The 15,014-nt window shown below is 40.8% G+C and overlaps 1 protein-coding gene across 12 annotated transcripts in view; it reads left to right on the plus strand.

Moving 5' to 3' along the window:
* Positions 1-15,014, plus strand: part of PAG1 (phosphoprotein membrane anchor with glycosphingolipid microdomains 1) — a 124,403-nt gene that overhangs the window by 89,632 nt on the left and 19,757 nt on the right. For 10 of the 12 annotated variants that reach the window (XM_048507544.1, XM_048507549.1, XM_048507548.1 and 7 more), the window contains 2 exons: positions 7,708-7,919; positions 14,093-14,144. In XM_048507544.1, the coding sequence (XP_048363501.1) occupies positions 7,795-7,919; positions 14,093-14,144 (177 nt within the window). In that variant the 5' untranslated portion in view covers positions 7,708-7,794. The remainder of the gene's footprint in view (positions 1-7,707; positions 7,920-14,092; positions 14,145-15,014) is intronic. The other 2 variants (XM_048507553.1, XM_048507554.1) reach the window with 1 other exon arrangement.

Consider the following 15,014-nt stretch of genomic DNA (forward strand, 5'->3'; position numbering starts at 1 on the left):
TTAAATACAGTAATACAATAATACAATAAGCAACATCAATAAAGCAGTTCATATCTCTTCTATTTAGAGGATCCTAAAAACCTTTTACAAAAGCACCGAGCAATTTTAGCTACATTTAGAGTTATCCTCTCTTCAGTTCCAACTGTTAAAAAAGAAATAATGGTATTTCTATCTATACCCAGGTATTTGCACAGATCAAGAGATCCTTCCTCATAGTCTTACAATCAAAAGTAAAATGTTTCAGGAAACCATCATGGCAAGAACAGAGGCAATCTTTTTGGGGGGCTCTTATTACATTTTCCAAGCAGTGTCATCGTTGGAAGAGCGTTATGCCCAGTAGTGGGATTCAGCAGGTTCGCACCACTTTGGCAGAACCGGTTGTTAAAATAGTGCTCGTAAACAACCAGTTGTTAAACTATTTGAATCTCATCACCAGAACCGGTTGTTAAGTTATTTGAATCCCACCACTGGTTATGCCTCATCTGCATAAAGCTTCTCCTCAGGTTAGAATTATCCAATTAGCTTACATATGTTGCCAGTTTTAAATAATTCAGAGTATTAGAATCAAAAAGAAATGATTTAATTCTATTTTTATCATGGCTTCTCTCAACATTCAGTATTCTTTGTTTGACTAATATTTTAGCCTGATTATTTAGCCTGATTGTAATCCATCACTGCCAGAGATTCGCTGGAGAACCCATAGGATTTCAACTTTAGTTCCACCCTTTCACGCCAGGGTGAAATAAATTGATCTTTACATATGCCATGTACTAGGGAACTAGGCCCTTGTTGGACTCAAACAGTCTGAGCCATTGTAGGATTGCTGACAGTCAGATCCTGGCTTCAACAGATAGTAACCCCGCATCTAGCCTTATAGCTGCATTTGAAATATATGGGGGAGCCTAGAAAATCGAGCATTTAAATTTCGCTTCACTCTTTCAATTTTTTGGATGTTACAACCAGCACACAATATACTACCATATGTCAATTGTACTAATGATTTAGCTTTATATAATATTATTGCCGAATTGATGTTCCTAGCCTCCTTTTTCCAATAGAAGGTCTTGATCGCATTTGCGCTTAGTTCAGCGTTGGCAGATGCACTATCCAAGTGTAATTTATTACAGCCATTATCCTGAAAGGTAACTGCAAGATATTTATAAGAACGAACTTGTTCAAGCCCAATCAAATTCAACTGCCATTTATGCTTGGTCTTTCTTTTATCACAAGCCATGATTTTGGTTTTATTGTAATTAATCACCAAATCATTCTCTTGACAATAGCATGCAAAAACATTTAAGGCATGTCTCAAACCAATTGGGGTTTGAGCCAGAAAGACTGTATCATCCATAAAAAGTAATATGGGAATATGACGATCCGTCAATTTGCATGGGTGAAACTCCTCTCTCCACATATATGCTATTAGATCATTTATATAGCAATTAAATAAAAAAGAGCAATAATACAACCTTGTTTGACACCTTTTTTGTTGTTAATATTTATTTATTTACTTACTTACTTACTTACTTACTTACTTACTTACTTACTTACTTACTTACTTACTTACTTACTTACTTACTTATTTATTAAACTTATAGGCCGCCTCATCCCCGAAGGGCTCGAGGCAGCTCACAATACGGCTGTTCTAACGAACAGCAAATCAACAACATAAAAACTTAACTCCATGCAGCAATATAATTAAACTTAACTCCATGCAGCAATATAATTAAAACAACAAAAGTTTTTTTAAAACAATAGAATTTGTAAGGTGTACCTGAGATATACATCTTACTCTAACTGAAGCATTTCTATAGCCTTAATCTATAGCAGGGGTGGTCAACCTATGGCACTCCAGATGTTCACGGACTACAATTCTCATCAGCCCCTGCCAGCATGGCCAATTGGCCATGCTGGCAGGGGCTGATGGGAATTGTAGTCCATGAACATCTGGAGCACCATAGGTTGACCACACCTGATCTATAACATTTCAAAAAGCCTTAATCAACATAAGTAACCGTTTGTCAAGATTAGTGTCCAGTAAACAATGCGATAGTATGAGGATTACAAAGTTAAGAACAACAATGGAAAAAGAGAAAGGTATCAGTTAAGGTATATCGTAAACAATGAAAAAATTGAATGTAAGAGACAAATTTGAAAATCGGATTGACTAGAGGACTTGGATTTGGGAGGTAATGTTACTCTCCCACTCTTGATTTTGTTAGATATTAATGATCCTTATAATTTTTTGTGGTGGGGCTGGTCCCCTTTTGTCCGTTTCTGGCGTTTAACTTGCACAGCGGTTTTCTGCCAAAATTAATGAGCTGTGTTTAACCTTGAAAGTCTATTCTGACTGATAAGGATTTTATGTGAGCTTTACCAAAAATTGGTTTACAGCAAAAGCTGCTTTTCGGTCTTTTAATTGTTTATGCTTGCAATTACCGTGTTTTACTATTGAACATCTAAGCTAGTTAAAAAGCTAGAGCAAAGTAAATTATGGTTGCCAACAAAAGAAGATGGTCAAATAATAATGAAGGAAGTGAGGATACAAACTATTCACCTGCACACAAGCAGACAAAAATTTCAGACTTTTTTTGCATCAGAGAAAGACACCATTTTTGAAATTCCTACTTCAAATCATTTTGCAGTGTTAGAGCAAGTACAAAACAGTAATTACGGGAGGACACAGCCGGATAAGATTCCACACACCGAGCAAATGAGGAGTGAAATTCCAACTAACTCTGACAAGTTGCCACTGAGCAGATATGCAGAGCTCACAGATTACTCAATTTCTCTGAATTTAGATTCCACAAGAAATACGCAGAGGACGTCAAAATTGCTCATTTCAAAATTAGATCTGGTCTCTAATGAACTGAGTCAACTGATGATGCCAAAAAAATAGACGAGTCTCTTTAAACAAGTCCTTACCTATTAATCTTCAAAAATGGAATAAAACAGAAGGTGATACATGTAGTAATTATTGGCAAACACAGAATCTTACTCTGCAAAGAAATAAGATTTGCCTAAATATTTGTCCTTACAGAGGCAGCTGTTTTCCTGGTCTACAAGAAGGGAGATTCTACTGAAATTAAGACCTAGTTGGAATGACCTCTGAAATTTTGAGATCCTTTACAATAACAGTAACAGAGTTCAAAGGAAAATACTTCTCACCTTTAGTTTATCAAAAATACCAATACGATTAGTGAATTCAAAACTGGAAATCTATTCCGTAAATATATTTCTAATAAGGGTTTTTCATAATGTATTTCCCTTGATGAGATCTGTGCTTTTGAAGGATCTCAATCAATCAGTATATAGGGATGAAAAACAATTAACTCACTCAGCACATGCAAATTGGCTAGAAAACTGAGTCGAAGAACTGCTGCTATCCTTCAAGACCCCGCCAAAATTAGAACAGGATGCAATACTGAGCCTAGGTGATCTCAGAAACAAGTTACAGGACTTAGCACAAGAGAGTATTAACACAACCCCTGCAACTCTGCATGATAGCATACAAAAAAGTTAGAGTTTGTTAAAATAGGGATTAAGTATTAATGAGCCCTAGCTGTTATGAGATTTATTCATCTGTAATATAATATTTTGATTTGTAAGTGTTTTATATATATTTTGTAATATGTTTATATTTGCAATCTATATTGTATATAGTTTGTGGATAGCTGGCTTACTGCCATATGAAAATAATTAAACCATTAAACCATATTTGAAAACATGCACATTATGCAGGTACACTAATTACTGATTTATAGCAACTTTTTATTACAAATCCATGTAGAAAACACAATCAGTGGCAAGTGCAGGTTTGTCATCAAATTCTCAAATAGCCCTAAGAAAATACTACATTCTTTAAAAAAAAAAACAGCTTTTAATTTCACCTGTGCTGTTTGAATGGTGCTCAGGTAAGAGGATGTGATGTTTGGAAATGCTCAAAGATTGAGTTAGTGATGGAATAATATTGAATCATGTTAAACTGTCTGAAGTGTTAGCAACAGGTGTGAAAAGGGTGGTTTCAGTTACTGTGCATTGTTCATATAGAAAGTGTCATTGCTTGCAGTGAGATGTAAAAGTGGTCTGATGGTGCCACCTTGTGCTAAAGACTGGATCAGCTTTTCATGCCAAACTGTTCAGTTCTTTAGCAATTTCTCCAGCTACATGATAGGGACTGCTCTACTCTTCAAAACACAGAATTCTGGTGTCCTGAGAGCAGAATAAGTTTTAGATTTTCAAGCTCCGTCAGATAAGAGAGGAAACCTAAACAGGTCTATTCGAAAGTAAATCCCATTTTATTTAATGGGGGCTCTCTTCTTAGGATTGCATCCATAGCGATGGAGCAACTCCATTAAAAGTTTCAGATTCAAATAGCTCCAATGCTTGTGAATTTCAGATCACTTGCTTCAGTGCATTGCCCAGTTTAAGGATTCACATCACTCATGTCACTCATTCTGTTTATTACACACTATTAGAATTAGCATTTGAAACTGAGTTGTCCTTTCATAACTGCTGTTTTGTAACCTTTAAGCATTTTTATCCTCTACTCACTTCTGCAGTAAGGTACTCCTGCATGTACATAGTATGTTGGTCTAACATTATATTTAACACTTAATACTGTCATAGTATATTTGCATATTTTGACTAAAAAAGGATTACTCAAAATCAAAACTGTGGCCATTTATACATGCACTCCTTACCACACATCTTTGCAGTGGGGTTTTCCCATAGTTTTTGTTTTCACAGGGATTCTCCTCCTGGGAAGTGCCCTTAGCCAAGCTGATCCACCATTTTGTCCACCCCCTCCTGCTTCCTTGTTTCTGCACAATCTCCGTTTGGGGAGGTTGCCTGCCACCTTCCCCCCACCCCCCCCCTCCTGCTGTCTGTGGACCAACATCAGTTTGCTAGACCATGTCAGTTTCTAGTCAATTTCACTTCATTAAAAATAAAAAGAAAGCCATTCTGATCCTTCTGAAATAGTGGCCTGAAGAGTGAGAGTGGGTGGGGAAAGGCAGGAAGGAGTAAGAAAACCTGAAGAAAGCTAAATGCATGCTTGATCCCCTTCACTTTCCCTATGAAGGGAAAGGAAAAGTCACACTTTCAGAAACCCTGTGAATTCTCTTATCTAAAGGCAGGGTGACTACAGGCAGCAGAGGCAGAGTGGTGAGGCGCTCAGATCGAGGCCAGCTCCCTGGGTTCGTAAAGGGCCATGTGCAAAAGAAGCGGAGCAGGTAGTGTAGGTTTGCCCCCACTCCGTGGATTTTCTTAGAAGAAAAAGGCAAACTCCAACTCACTTTTAGTAAAAGAGAGCTGTGGCGAATATGGGTGAGGAAGTGGGTAAGTGGTGGTTGGATGTGAGGGAGGGCAGAGTGAGGTGTGTGAGGATGAGCTGGATGTGTGTTGTGTGGTAGCAGTGGGTGAGGCACAGAGAGTGAAAATTACATGCGTGTGTGGGAGGGAACCCCACCTGACATCTCACACGGCAAAGTGTGTATGTGTTTCACTTCCACTTGTATTACCTAACAGTAATACCTATTTACTGTTTCCACTGCTTATCTCTGCCCATCTGCACGGACATTCTAAGCCCTCAGGCCATAGACAGACATGCTGCACGAACATTCTAAGGGTGACAGTTAAACAGAGGCAGCTTCATGGCCTGGTGCGCCAGGAAAAAGACGTTTAACCTGGCTCAGGTATGGACTTTCGGCAGTTTGAAGGTCCGAGTACCTGCCAGCAACAGGGAGGGACGTCCTGTGAAAATTTGGGGGCGATCCGTCCAGCAGCTTCTGAGGGACACCATCAGGGACAAACACACTGTTAGATTTTTATATATATAGATGTTGCTTAATCATATACAGAAGCTATTGGACATGTTAGCAACACCACAGGTACCACCATACACCCTGTCCAGATGCATATATCTGTATCATGCCTCAAAACCCAATCCAAACACCTATATTAAAATGCCTTGCTGCATAAACAGAGTACTGAAGCACAAACAGATGTCAAAGTCAGTATCTTTATTAGAGAGTGCATATATATGTGCAGGGTGGGAATACCACTTGAGCTGTACTAATTGTATAAATGCAGTTTAATGGATGTCAGACCACTTGTGGCATACTCGTGAACTTCTCCTTTTTTCTTCTTTTTACCTTAAATAGAGCAATACAAATCTCAAAGAAATTTTCCCCTATCTTCCATATTTTTTCTGATTTAAACAGAGGACATGAAATACTGATTTTTTTTCTTTTACTCTGAGCTACTTCATAAAAATACTCTTCATAAAAAGAGAGCCAGCATGGTACAGTGGTTAAGAGCAGGATTCTAATCTGGAAAACTGGGTTTGATTCCCCACTCCTCCACCTGAGTGGTAGAGGCTTATCTGGTGAACCAGATGTGTTTCCGCACTCCTACATTCGTGCTGCGTGACCTGTGCTAGTCATAGTTTTTTGGAACTCTCTCAGCCCCACTTACCTCACAAAGGCCTTTTCCGCACGGGCCAATAACAGCACCCTAGGGACGGCAAAAACGCCATCCCTAGGGAGCTGTTCGTATGGGGGGTGTAGCTGCATTGCAGCAGCGCCGCCCTTGCTCCCCCCGAGCGGTGCAAAGCCGCTGTTTCCCAACCTCGCTAGCCCTAACCCCACCCCCCTTTCCCGAACAACGTACCTTCCCTGCGACCTTCTGGCGCGTCTCCCAGGCCTGGGGACACGCCCCCCTGCCCTGCAACTCCAGAGCTGTTGCGCAGGGCCGGGGGCATGTCCCCCGGCCTGGGCAACGCACCAGAAGGTTGCAGGGAAGGTATGTCATTCAGGCGACGCCACAGCGCTGCTCCGTCTTCCCTGCCCCTACTGGGACCATTCATGCGAACGGTCCCAGGGGTGTGTGCATCAGCATTGTATACGCCGACACACACCCCAGCGTGGCCGTGCAGAAACAGCCAAGGTGTTTTATATATATGAAGGGAAAGGAGTATGCAAGTCACCTTAAGTTTCCTTACAGTAGAGAAAGGTGGGGTATAAATCCGAAATACTCCTCCTCCTCCTCCTCCTCCTCTTTCTTCTTCTGTTTTACCCATAGTCAAATGATAAAATTGTCTTCATGACTCCCCTTTCCCCTATGGACAAGGAAGAAACGTCCTTTGAAAAAAATCATATTATATTGCAGCAAAAACAACGTTCAAGTCTAAACTGTTGGGGAAATGCCATCTTGTCTTCACGTGTTTGTACTTGCCAGTTCAAGAGAAATTTTAAATTCGTTTTTATAATTTCTTTAGCTTATAGCAAACTTCTAGAGGGAATATTTGGTCTAATTTCAGTTCCTCCTTGTGATATCAATTTTGAAAACACATGCAGCTGCAGTGTATGCTGGACTGCACCAATATAAGGCTGCAATCTTTACCTATGTTTATTTTTAAGTGAAGTGAGACCTGCTGAGCACAGTGGAATTTACATCTGAGAAGTGTGCCTAATATCAGGCAGTTCTTGGAAGAGAATAGGTTGATAGTAGCAGTTTGTCAATATTGAGTAACCCAGATCTATTTGCCTTTAAGAGTACAGCCAAGAACCAGCTGAGAATCATACTTTGATTGATTCAGATATTAAAATATCATTTAATAATATAATCACATGTTAATTGCCACCTGCAAAGTTAAACAACATTGGCCTACTAACTGGACTTCATTTTTCTTTTATTTCTTCATAGACTGAGCAGCAGTTTTCACTGCAGATGCCAGAATCCTGAGAGAACTAATTTCTTCACCCTTTACCTTCACTGTTGTCTTTGTCTATCATGGGACCTGATAGTGGTTTCCTGAGCTCTGGGCTACTTCATGTCATCATATGGGGAGGTTTGGCAGCCCTGACCATGCTCCTGATTTTCAGTTTTCTCATCTTTTTATGCTCTAGTTGTGACAGGTAAGATAATTCGCTACTAAGGGTGCAACAAAGGGAAAACTAGGAAGTGGGTTCTTTGAAACCTCTCTTCATGGATCCCTCCCTAAATCCCACAGAGTGGACCTATGGTTCTCATTACATTCTACAGCTTCCACTTCAAGAGGGAATAATGTAAGCCTACATTGGTATTAGATTAATTACTGCAATGCTCTCTGTATAGGACTGCCTTTGAAAAGTATTTAGAAATTTTCATTGATGCGGAATTCTGCAGCCAGCATGCAGATAGAATGCGGTCAGTTCTGCACAATATTATAATAATGGGTTACATCCATTATTTTTGAATCCGGGTCTGTTTATACTTCGCGTGGGTGTTCATTTTTTGTAAAGGAAATAATCCATTTTTTTCTACAGGAACCCACTTTTTTGGTTTTTTTCACACACCCCCGGATTTTTTAAACACACAGAGGCAAACATACCATTTTTCCTGTGTTCTGATTGGCTGTTCCATCACCACAGTTCCCCTTCTGCCCACTTCTACCCTCTGCTAAGGGAATGCTTCTGATTGGTGGAGAATCTACAACCCCGAAAGCCCAAATAGAATCTCCCCCTCATTTCTCCAGCATGGAAAGAAAGCTTTGGGCTTTGAAACCACGACACATATAAACATGAAGCATGCAACACACACAAACATACACATACGCACATGCACACACACCCCGGTACATTGTGATATGCAAAATAATAAAATCTGTCCAAAAGGGGAACAAAGTAATATGTCCCAACCACATCCAAAGGTGTGCATCTGCCTAGCTACATGTTCTGATCACCCAAAAATACACAATGGTGCTCAAGGTCACTTCCAAGGGGAGAAAACATGCTTGGGGGACGTTTCTGAAATGGCGGGCTATCACACCGGTCGGCAGCTCAACAGAAACAAAACTGGCATGACGTAAGGCAGGAGAACAGGCAGCAAGTCATGAAGAATAAAGCAGTTTGGCGCCTGTGCCATTCCCTCAGTAGCGGGTTCAACCTGGGATTTTAAAAAAAGATTGTTATTTTGGCATTTTCAGTTTCACCTTCAGCATGCGCCTAAGGTTTTGTGTGCAGCTGAAGGGATTCTTCCTGCCACCACTTGCAGAAGGTTGCCCCAGGAGTCTGCTCTGCAGATTCCAATCCTGAGCACCTTTTCTGCCCAAAAAGTTTAATCAGCTGGCCCTGGTGATTCCAGTGATATAGGCTTTTCCTATTTTTATTTTCAAGGAGCTATCTCCATAGCTTCGCAGACACGATTGCAAGAATTTTAGCTGCTTTTTTAGCTGCTCAAAACATGGGTCTATGCCCACTGAGCTGGTCTATGGAGGGCTAGTCAACCCAACAAAATGGTCGGGCGGGAAAGAGCCTCTTTTCTCCTCTGATGTCTCTCTTTAAAACATCCCCTGGACATCTTATTTTGAGCGTGTTGGGTGAAAAGAAGCAGTCGCCTCTTTTTAAGACGTCCACCAGGTGTCTTTTTTGTGCTGTGCGGGATGGACCAATGGTGGAACATATGCTTTACATGCAAATGTTCCCAGGTTCAGTGGTCTTGGATACAAGGTGGTAAGAAATATCTTTCCATGTCTAAGGCTGTGGAGAGCCTCTACCAGTCAGATGAGACAATACCAAATTACTGAAAGTCCTGTGTTCTGAGTTACATGGAATAAAACTGCTAATGGAAAGTAGCATTTTTGAGTGCTGCACACACCTGCACATTTTTTAGAAAAAAACACACTCTCTCTATTTTTTAAAAAAGAAAAACTTATTCAGAAAGAAAGGATTTAGCTTTTTTCTGCTACAGGTTTTTTTTTAACATCCATAAGTGATCCTGCCTTATTTCTGGCAGTCAAACATCAGCACATTATTGCGTCTCTCCTCATTTCTGCTCCTCATTTATGCCTTATGGCCAGCATAAGGAAGGATTCAAAAATTGGATTCCTGCAGTTGGAAGTGCTGCCTAGTCTACTACCGCAGGACTCTGTCAACTCACTTGTACTTCATTCTGCTGCATGTATAGGCTCAGTCTCATGTGCACCAGTCTCATGTGCACCAACCACTACTGATATGAAACACTGCAAACCAGTATAATATCAGGCGCTACTGAGAAACAATTGCATTGGGGCATATATTTGGTATTAGAAGCTTTGAGCCTCAAAAATAGGCTTATAATCGAAGGCTAATGAGAATTTAACATAGAAATACTTAAAATACGTTGAGGTTTTTAAATCGCCTCTTTAATTTGAATTTATTTGAAATTAATCTGAATGCATCTTCTGTGAATGTGACTTATACTAATTACAGCCTACTGATTAATTAACAACAAGGCCTCTGGCTGGCTGAAGCCCCTTCTATAATAAATTGCTTTGCTCTTGCGCTTCAAATTCTGTTGTTCATATAAATTGGTCAAAGAAATAATAAAAACTGCAGAGCATGTAGTTAAATTTTCAGGACCTTTGGATGGGAGTGAAATACCCTGAAGAGTTCTTACCGAAGTCTGTGATTGATAACTCCTGCCTTCTTTTGCATCTTTTATCCCTGAAGTTCTCTAAAACATTTCCAGTAGGAGAAAACTGAAGAAATGTTTTATACAAACCTGCCTGCTGGGGATTTCTAACAAGCTATGCAAATTCTCTGCCAGACATTAACTGGCAGTTGTGCATTAATAATTTAGCATGTTGTTAGGCCAGACATGGTATCATGATATTCATGTACCAGGTACTTGCCCAGAAATGCAATTATAGTAAATCCCCTTCATTCCCTGAATGCTTGCACTGATGTTGTTGATATAATAATTGGTGACGTTAAAAAAAACAGATGCTTTGTCAGAAAAGCTTCAGGGGGCAAATTAGTAACTGCAAACATGAATCATATTGTAACCTGTACAGGGAGTATGATGAATTTAAATGGTATAATTAGCTGGCTTTCAATGAAATACATTTTTGGAAGGACAGCTATAGTTAACGTGGGATTTGCCACTGAGTTCTGGAGTAGTGAAATGTAAATCTTCAACTCTTAAGAACTCTCACATTAGAGAACATTACGTATCAGATTTTGTTAGTGTTTGCAAAAATATTCTGTTGCGAATGATGTCGCGGGAAGGCAGCAGCTGGTGGGCATTATTTTAAGCACTGGCTTGCTGGCACAGCTCATTTTAGGATTAGAGAAGTCATCAGATGAAGCCTTGCCCACTCATAATCCCATGCATACTTTTTCAGCTAACTGGTCTTTGTTTCCTCTTTCATGTTCAGTCCAAGGATGAGGATCATTGCATCAGATATGCACTTTAATAATCTGGACGCCTGCATTCTACGTTTCCAAAATTAGTATAATATGTAGGCCAGGACTCAGCAGAGGTGTGTGTGTACAGGGAGTGGGATGTGAGAAATGCAAGCGTTAAATGGGAAGTGAAAGTGGGCCCAGATCAGTCCAAGCTGAGAGGCCCCTGCCATGCTACAAGCTAGTGCTGCAGGACTGCTCAGTTCAGCACAGCAGTGCCAGTGATGGGCCTTTGATTACCCACTGCTTCTTCCTGCAGACTGGTAGCCATACGGGAGGAGACAATTCATGAGCAGAAACCAAATCCCATTGCCAATGAAGGATCTAAGCAAGAAGCCTCAGAGTCACCAGCAAAGTTGCTAGAACTTGGGTTTTGTTTGCTCGCAGCCATTGGTGGCCCTGTAAGGCAGGGGTGTGCTGGGAAATTATCCTGTAAGCTAGATGGACGTCCCACCCATGGAGACATGCCTGGTGAAGCAATTTGTAGTACACTGTATATAGCCCAATACGTTAGCATCAATAAATCATTTTAAATTGTTTTCTGTTTGCAAGACCTCTACAAGAAAACACAGAACACATCTACAAAGGATTTAGTTCTGAAACGGCAGCCAGGTAGAGAGTCCCTTGCAGAAAAACCAATTATGAGGTCTTTGGTAACGAAGGTTGCTGTCAAACAGGAGCAATTTCACTATTTTGCTCTGACTGCCTGAAACTTTACATGAAGATTTTCTCTGTGCTTTTGCCTCATTGCTACTATTCCCCGCACACACATGCGCGCGCGCACACAAACACACGCCTGTAGGCTTTCTGTCATTTTAAAAAATTAGTAGTGAAATTATAGTGTGTTAACACTATAGAGATATACCTAAATTCAATTTATTTTCAAAAGTCAAAAAGTCTGCCATTGATGAGGAGGAAATGGTACTAGATGTGGACAGTAAGGTCTGGAAATCTGCAATCTAACATCTACACTTCCCCTAACCTTTTGAGTTTGAGTATGATCTTTCCATGAAAGATGAGGAAGGTTTGTGGAAACCTGCTACAGGCCACAGAAAAACCTGAAAGATGGGGTGAATGCTCCGGGGAAGCCCAGCTGAAAAGTGCTGCTGTTTGTGCGGGTGAGGAACATGGAGTGAAACCTGTGTTTGGAGGCAATCCTGAAGACAAATTTAGGGTGTCAGGAATTTTCACAGGCCTACTTCATAGATTTTTTTAGGTGAAGTAGGCACTGGTCTAGAATACCTCTTATGGTGGTATATCTTTGAACTGACAAGATTATTGCCTGTTATTTATTATAGTAATTTAAGTAAGAATTTTCAGAAATATAATTTTTTTGATGTTAGCTTTAAAGCTGGGTCCCAAGTGATCAATCCCCAAACCAAGACCACTCACTGCTATGAAGAGCAAAGGGTGACAGCTACAGGCTTCTCTCGGTGGTATCAAGCTGGCTGTGAAGTTCTGTTAATCCAAAACCGTAATGCAAAGTTCAGCCCTTTAAAAAAACATTGGAAAAAATCACAATACTGTGACAAACCTATCCTCTGAAGAAGGAATACAGTATCATATGAAGGATGCTGACGTACTTATTTTTGGTTCTGCCTCCTTCTGTCCATGCCAAAATGAATAATAGAAAAGCTACAACTGAAAAAGGTTGTTTTCTTTCATAAGGCTTCAGCGGCAGCAGTATAGAGTTCCTGTGCATTAACAATAAAGATGCATTAGTAAACCCACCAGATCCCCAAGCCAGATTTAAAATGTGGGAAACATGCAGAGGACTGCTTGACTCCATGTGTGTGAATCTTTTTGCTGTCAACAGTCTGTATTTCAAATATAAGAAGGCTAGAAACCCAACATTGTGATAAAGTAGTACTTAAATTCCATGAAAACTGAACAAAAGTAAATTAGGGACAGCTAGGTTTATTTTAATTAATTTCACTGGACCTTTTGTGTGACTTATTGGTTGCATTCTGGCATTGTAGCAAATTGTGGTGTGTGTATCAATTCAGTTTCTAAGTAACACCTGGAGCAAGGAAGATATCTTAGACCAGTGATGGCGAACCTTTTCGACACCGAGTGCCCAAACTGCAACCCAAAACCCACTTATTTATCGCAAAGGGCCAACACGGCAATTTAACCTGAATACTGAGGTTTTCGTTTAGAAAAAACAGTTGGCTCCGAGGCGTGTGTTACTCAGGAGTAAGCTTGGTGGTAGTCGGTGGCTTTGCTTTGAAGCAATTGTGCAACATTTCCAACCTGTGAATCACGACCCTAGGAGAGTTTACTCAGAAGCAAGCCCCATTGCCAGCAACCAAGCTTACTCCCAGGTAAAGGATTGTGCTTTTGTTCTTTGCATGAAAATCAGTGGGGTTTAACAGCGCTTAACAGGGTTACCTACACTGCTTCCCCAAAACTTGGTCTTAGGTTTAATGCTAATAATTGAGCCCAGCAGCCCAGGCCAGCCTAGATTGGGGGGGGGGGGACGACTCTGTTTGTGTGTGCCCACAGAGAGGGCTCTGAGTGCCACCTCTGGCACCCGTGCCATAGGTTCGCCACCACTGTCTTAGACTGCTGCCCGTATGGTCGGAAAAGATTATGATACTCAGCAAACTGTGGTTTGTGATTTCAGAAGCTATAGCAAGCCACTATTACTTTATGAATATGGAAATCACAAACGGGTTAACAAACCATCTACAGTCTGTAATGCTGGTTTAGTGCTGTCAGCATTGAGTTATCCTAATTAATTGAGGTTTGAACAAATCATAGATTGTAAATCATCTGGATATAGCCACAGTAGTTGTGTTGGGATGGTGCTTTAGTTATGAATGGATGTTAGGAATTTCTAGGATTATTTTAACAAAGCACTTAAAGATTTATTTGAATTAAAGGGAGAAGAGACCCAGGCAACAGAATGGAGACCATGAAAATCTGATGAATGTGGTAAAAATAATTTATTATTCCAAGTGTGTTTTGATAGTTCAGAGCCTACAATTCAGAAGAAAACTTAATCATTGAAAATGTTTACCTACACCTGTACAGCAAAGGTTCTAGCAGTGCAGGATGTGCTGAGAAAGATCCGGATGCAATCAGTCAATCTCATCTTCTACACAGATGAACACCAGACACTAAAATCCATGCTAGGCTTCTCTTATTTTTAGATTAATGTTGGTATGTTTTTTTCTTGTTTAACATGATTTGCTTAGAATTATCTCTTTTATGCCTAGTTATTTGGGCTATTGTGTAAGAATTGACAGAAAGCTGTTTATATAACCTGTAAATAGTTCTGGCTGTTGTGGGTTTTGTAGGCCAAGTGGCCATGGTCTGATGGCTTTAGCTCCTAACATTCCATCCACATCTGTGGCTGGTATTTCCTAATGTTTCACTCGTATCTGTAGCTGGCATCTTTAGTGGCATGTCACAGATATGTTTCTGTCTGTGGCCACATCGTACCATGAAGCCAGAGGCATATTAAGGGAATATGGAGCCTGTGACAAAATCTGCGTTTTCTACCCACCCACCCCAACCCCCCCGTCTCCATTTTCCTTAGATTTTGCCCCAAGCTGGCCTGGGTCCCACAGGGACCCTGGGTGATCGGCTGCTGCCAAGCAAGAGGCCTGCGGATGGTGCTGCTGCTGGCCTTGGGGGTGGCAGGCAGAGGGGAGAATACTCCATGAAGGGGCCAGCTGCCCATGCGCACTGTGGCAGGCGTAGCCCAGACTAGTGAGGGGGTGATCTTCCGCCCCCCACATGACCAAACAGCAGCCACCTGGGGACATATGACCCCATATGTCCCCATGGGCAGTACGCCCC

This window comes from Sphaerodactylus townsendi, linkage group LG09 (assembly GCF_021028975.2).
Source record: "Sphaerodactylus townsendi isolate TG3544 linkage group LG09, MPM_Stown_v2.3, whole genome shotgun sequence".
Lineage (NCBI taxonomy): Eukaryota > Metazoa > Chordata > Lepidosauria > Squamata > Sphaerodactylidae > Sphaerodactylus > Sphaerodactylus townsendi.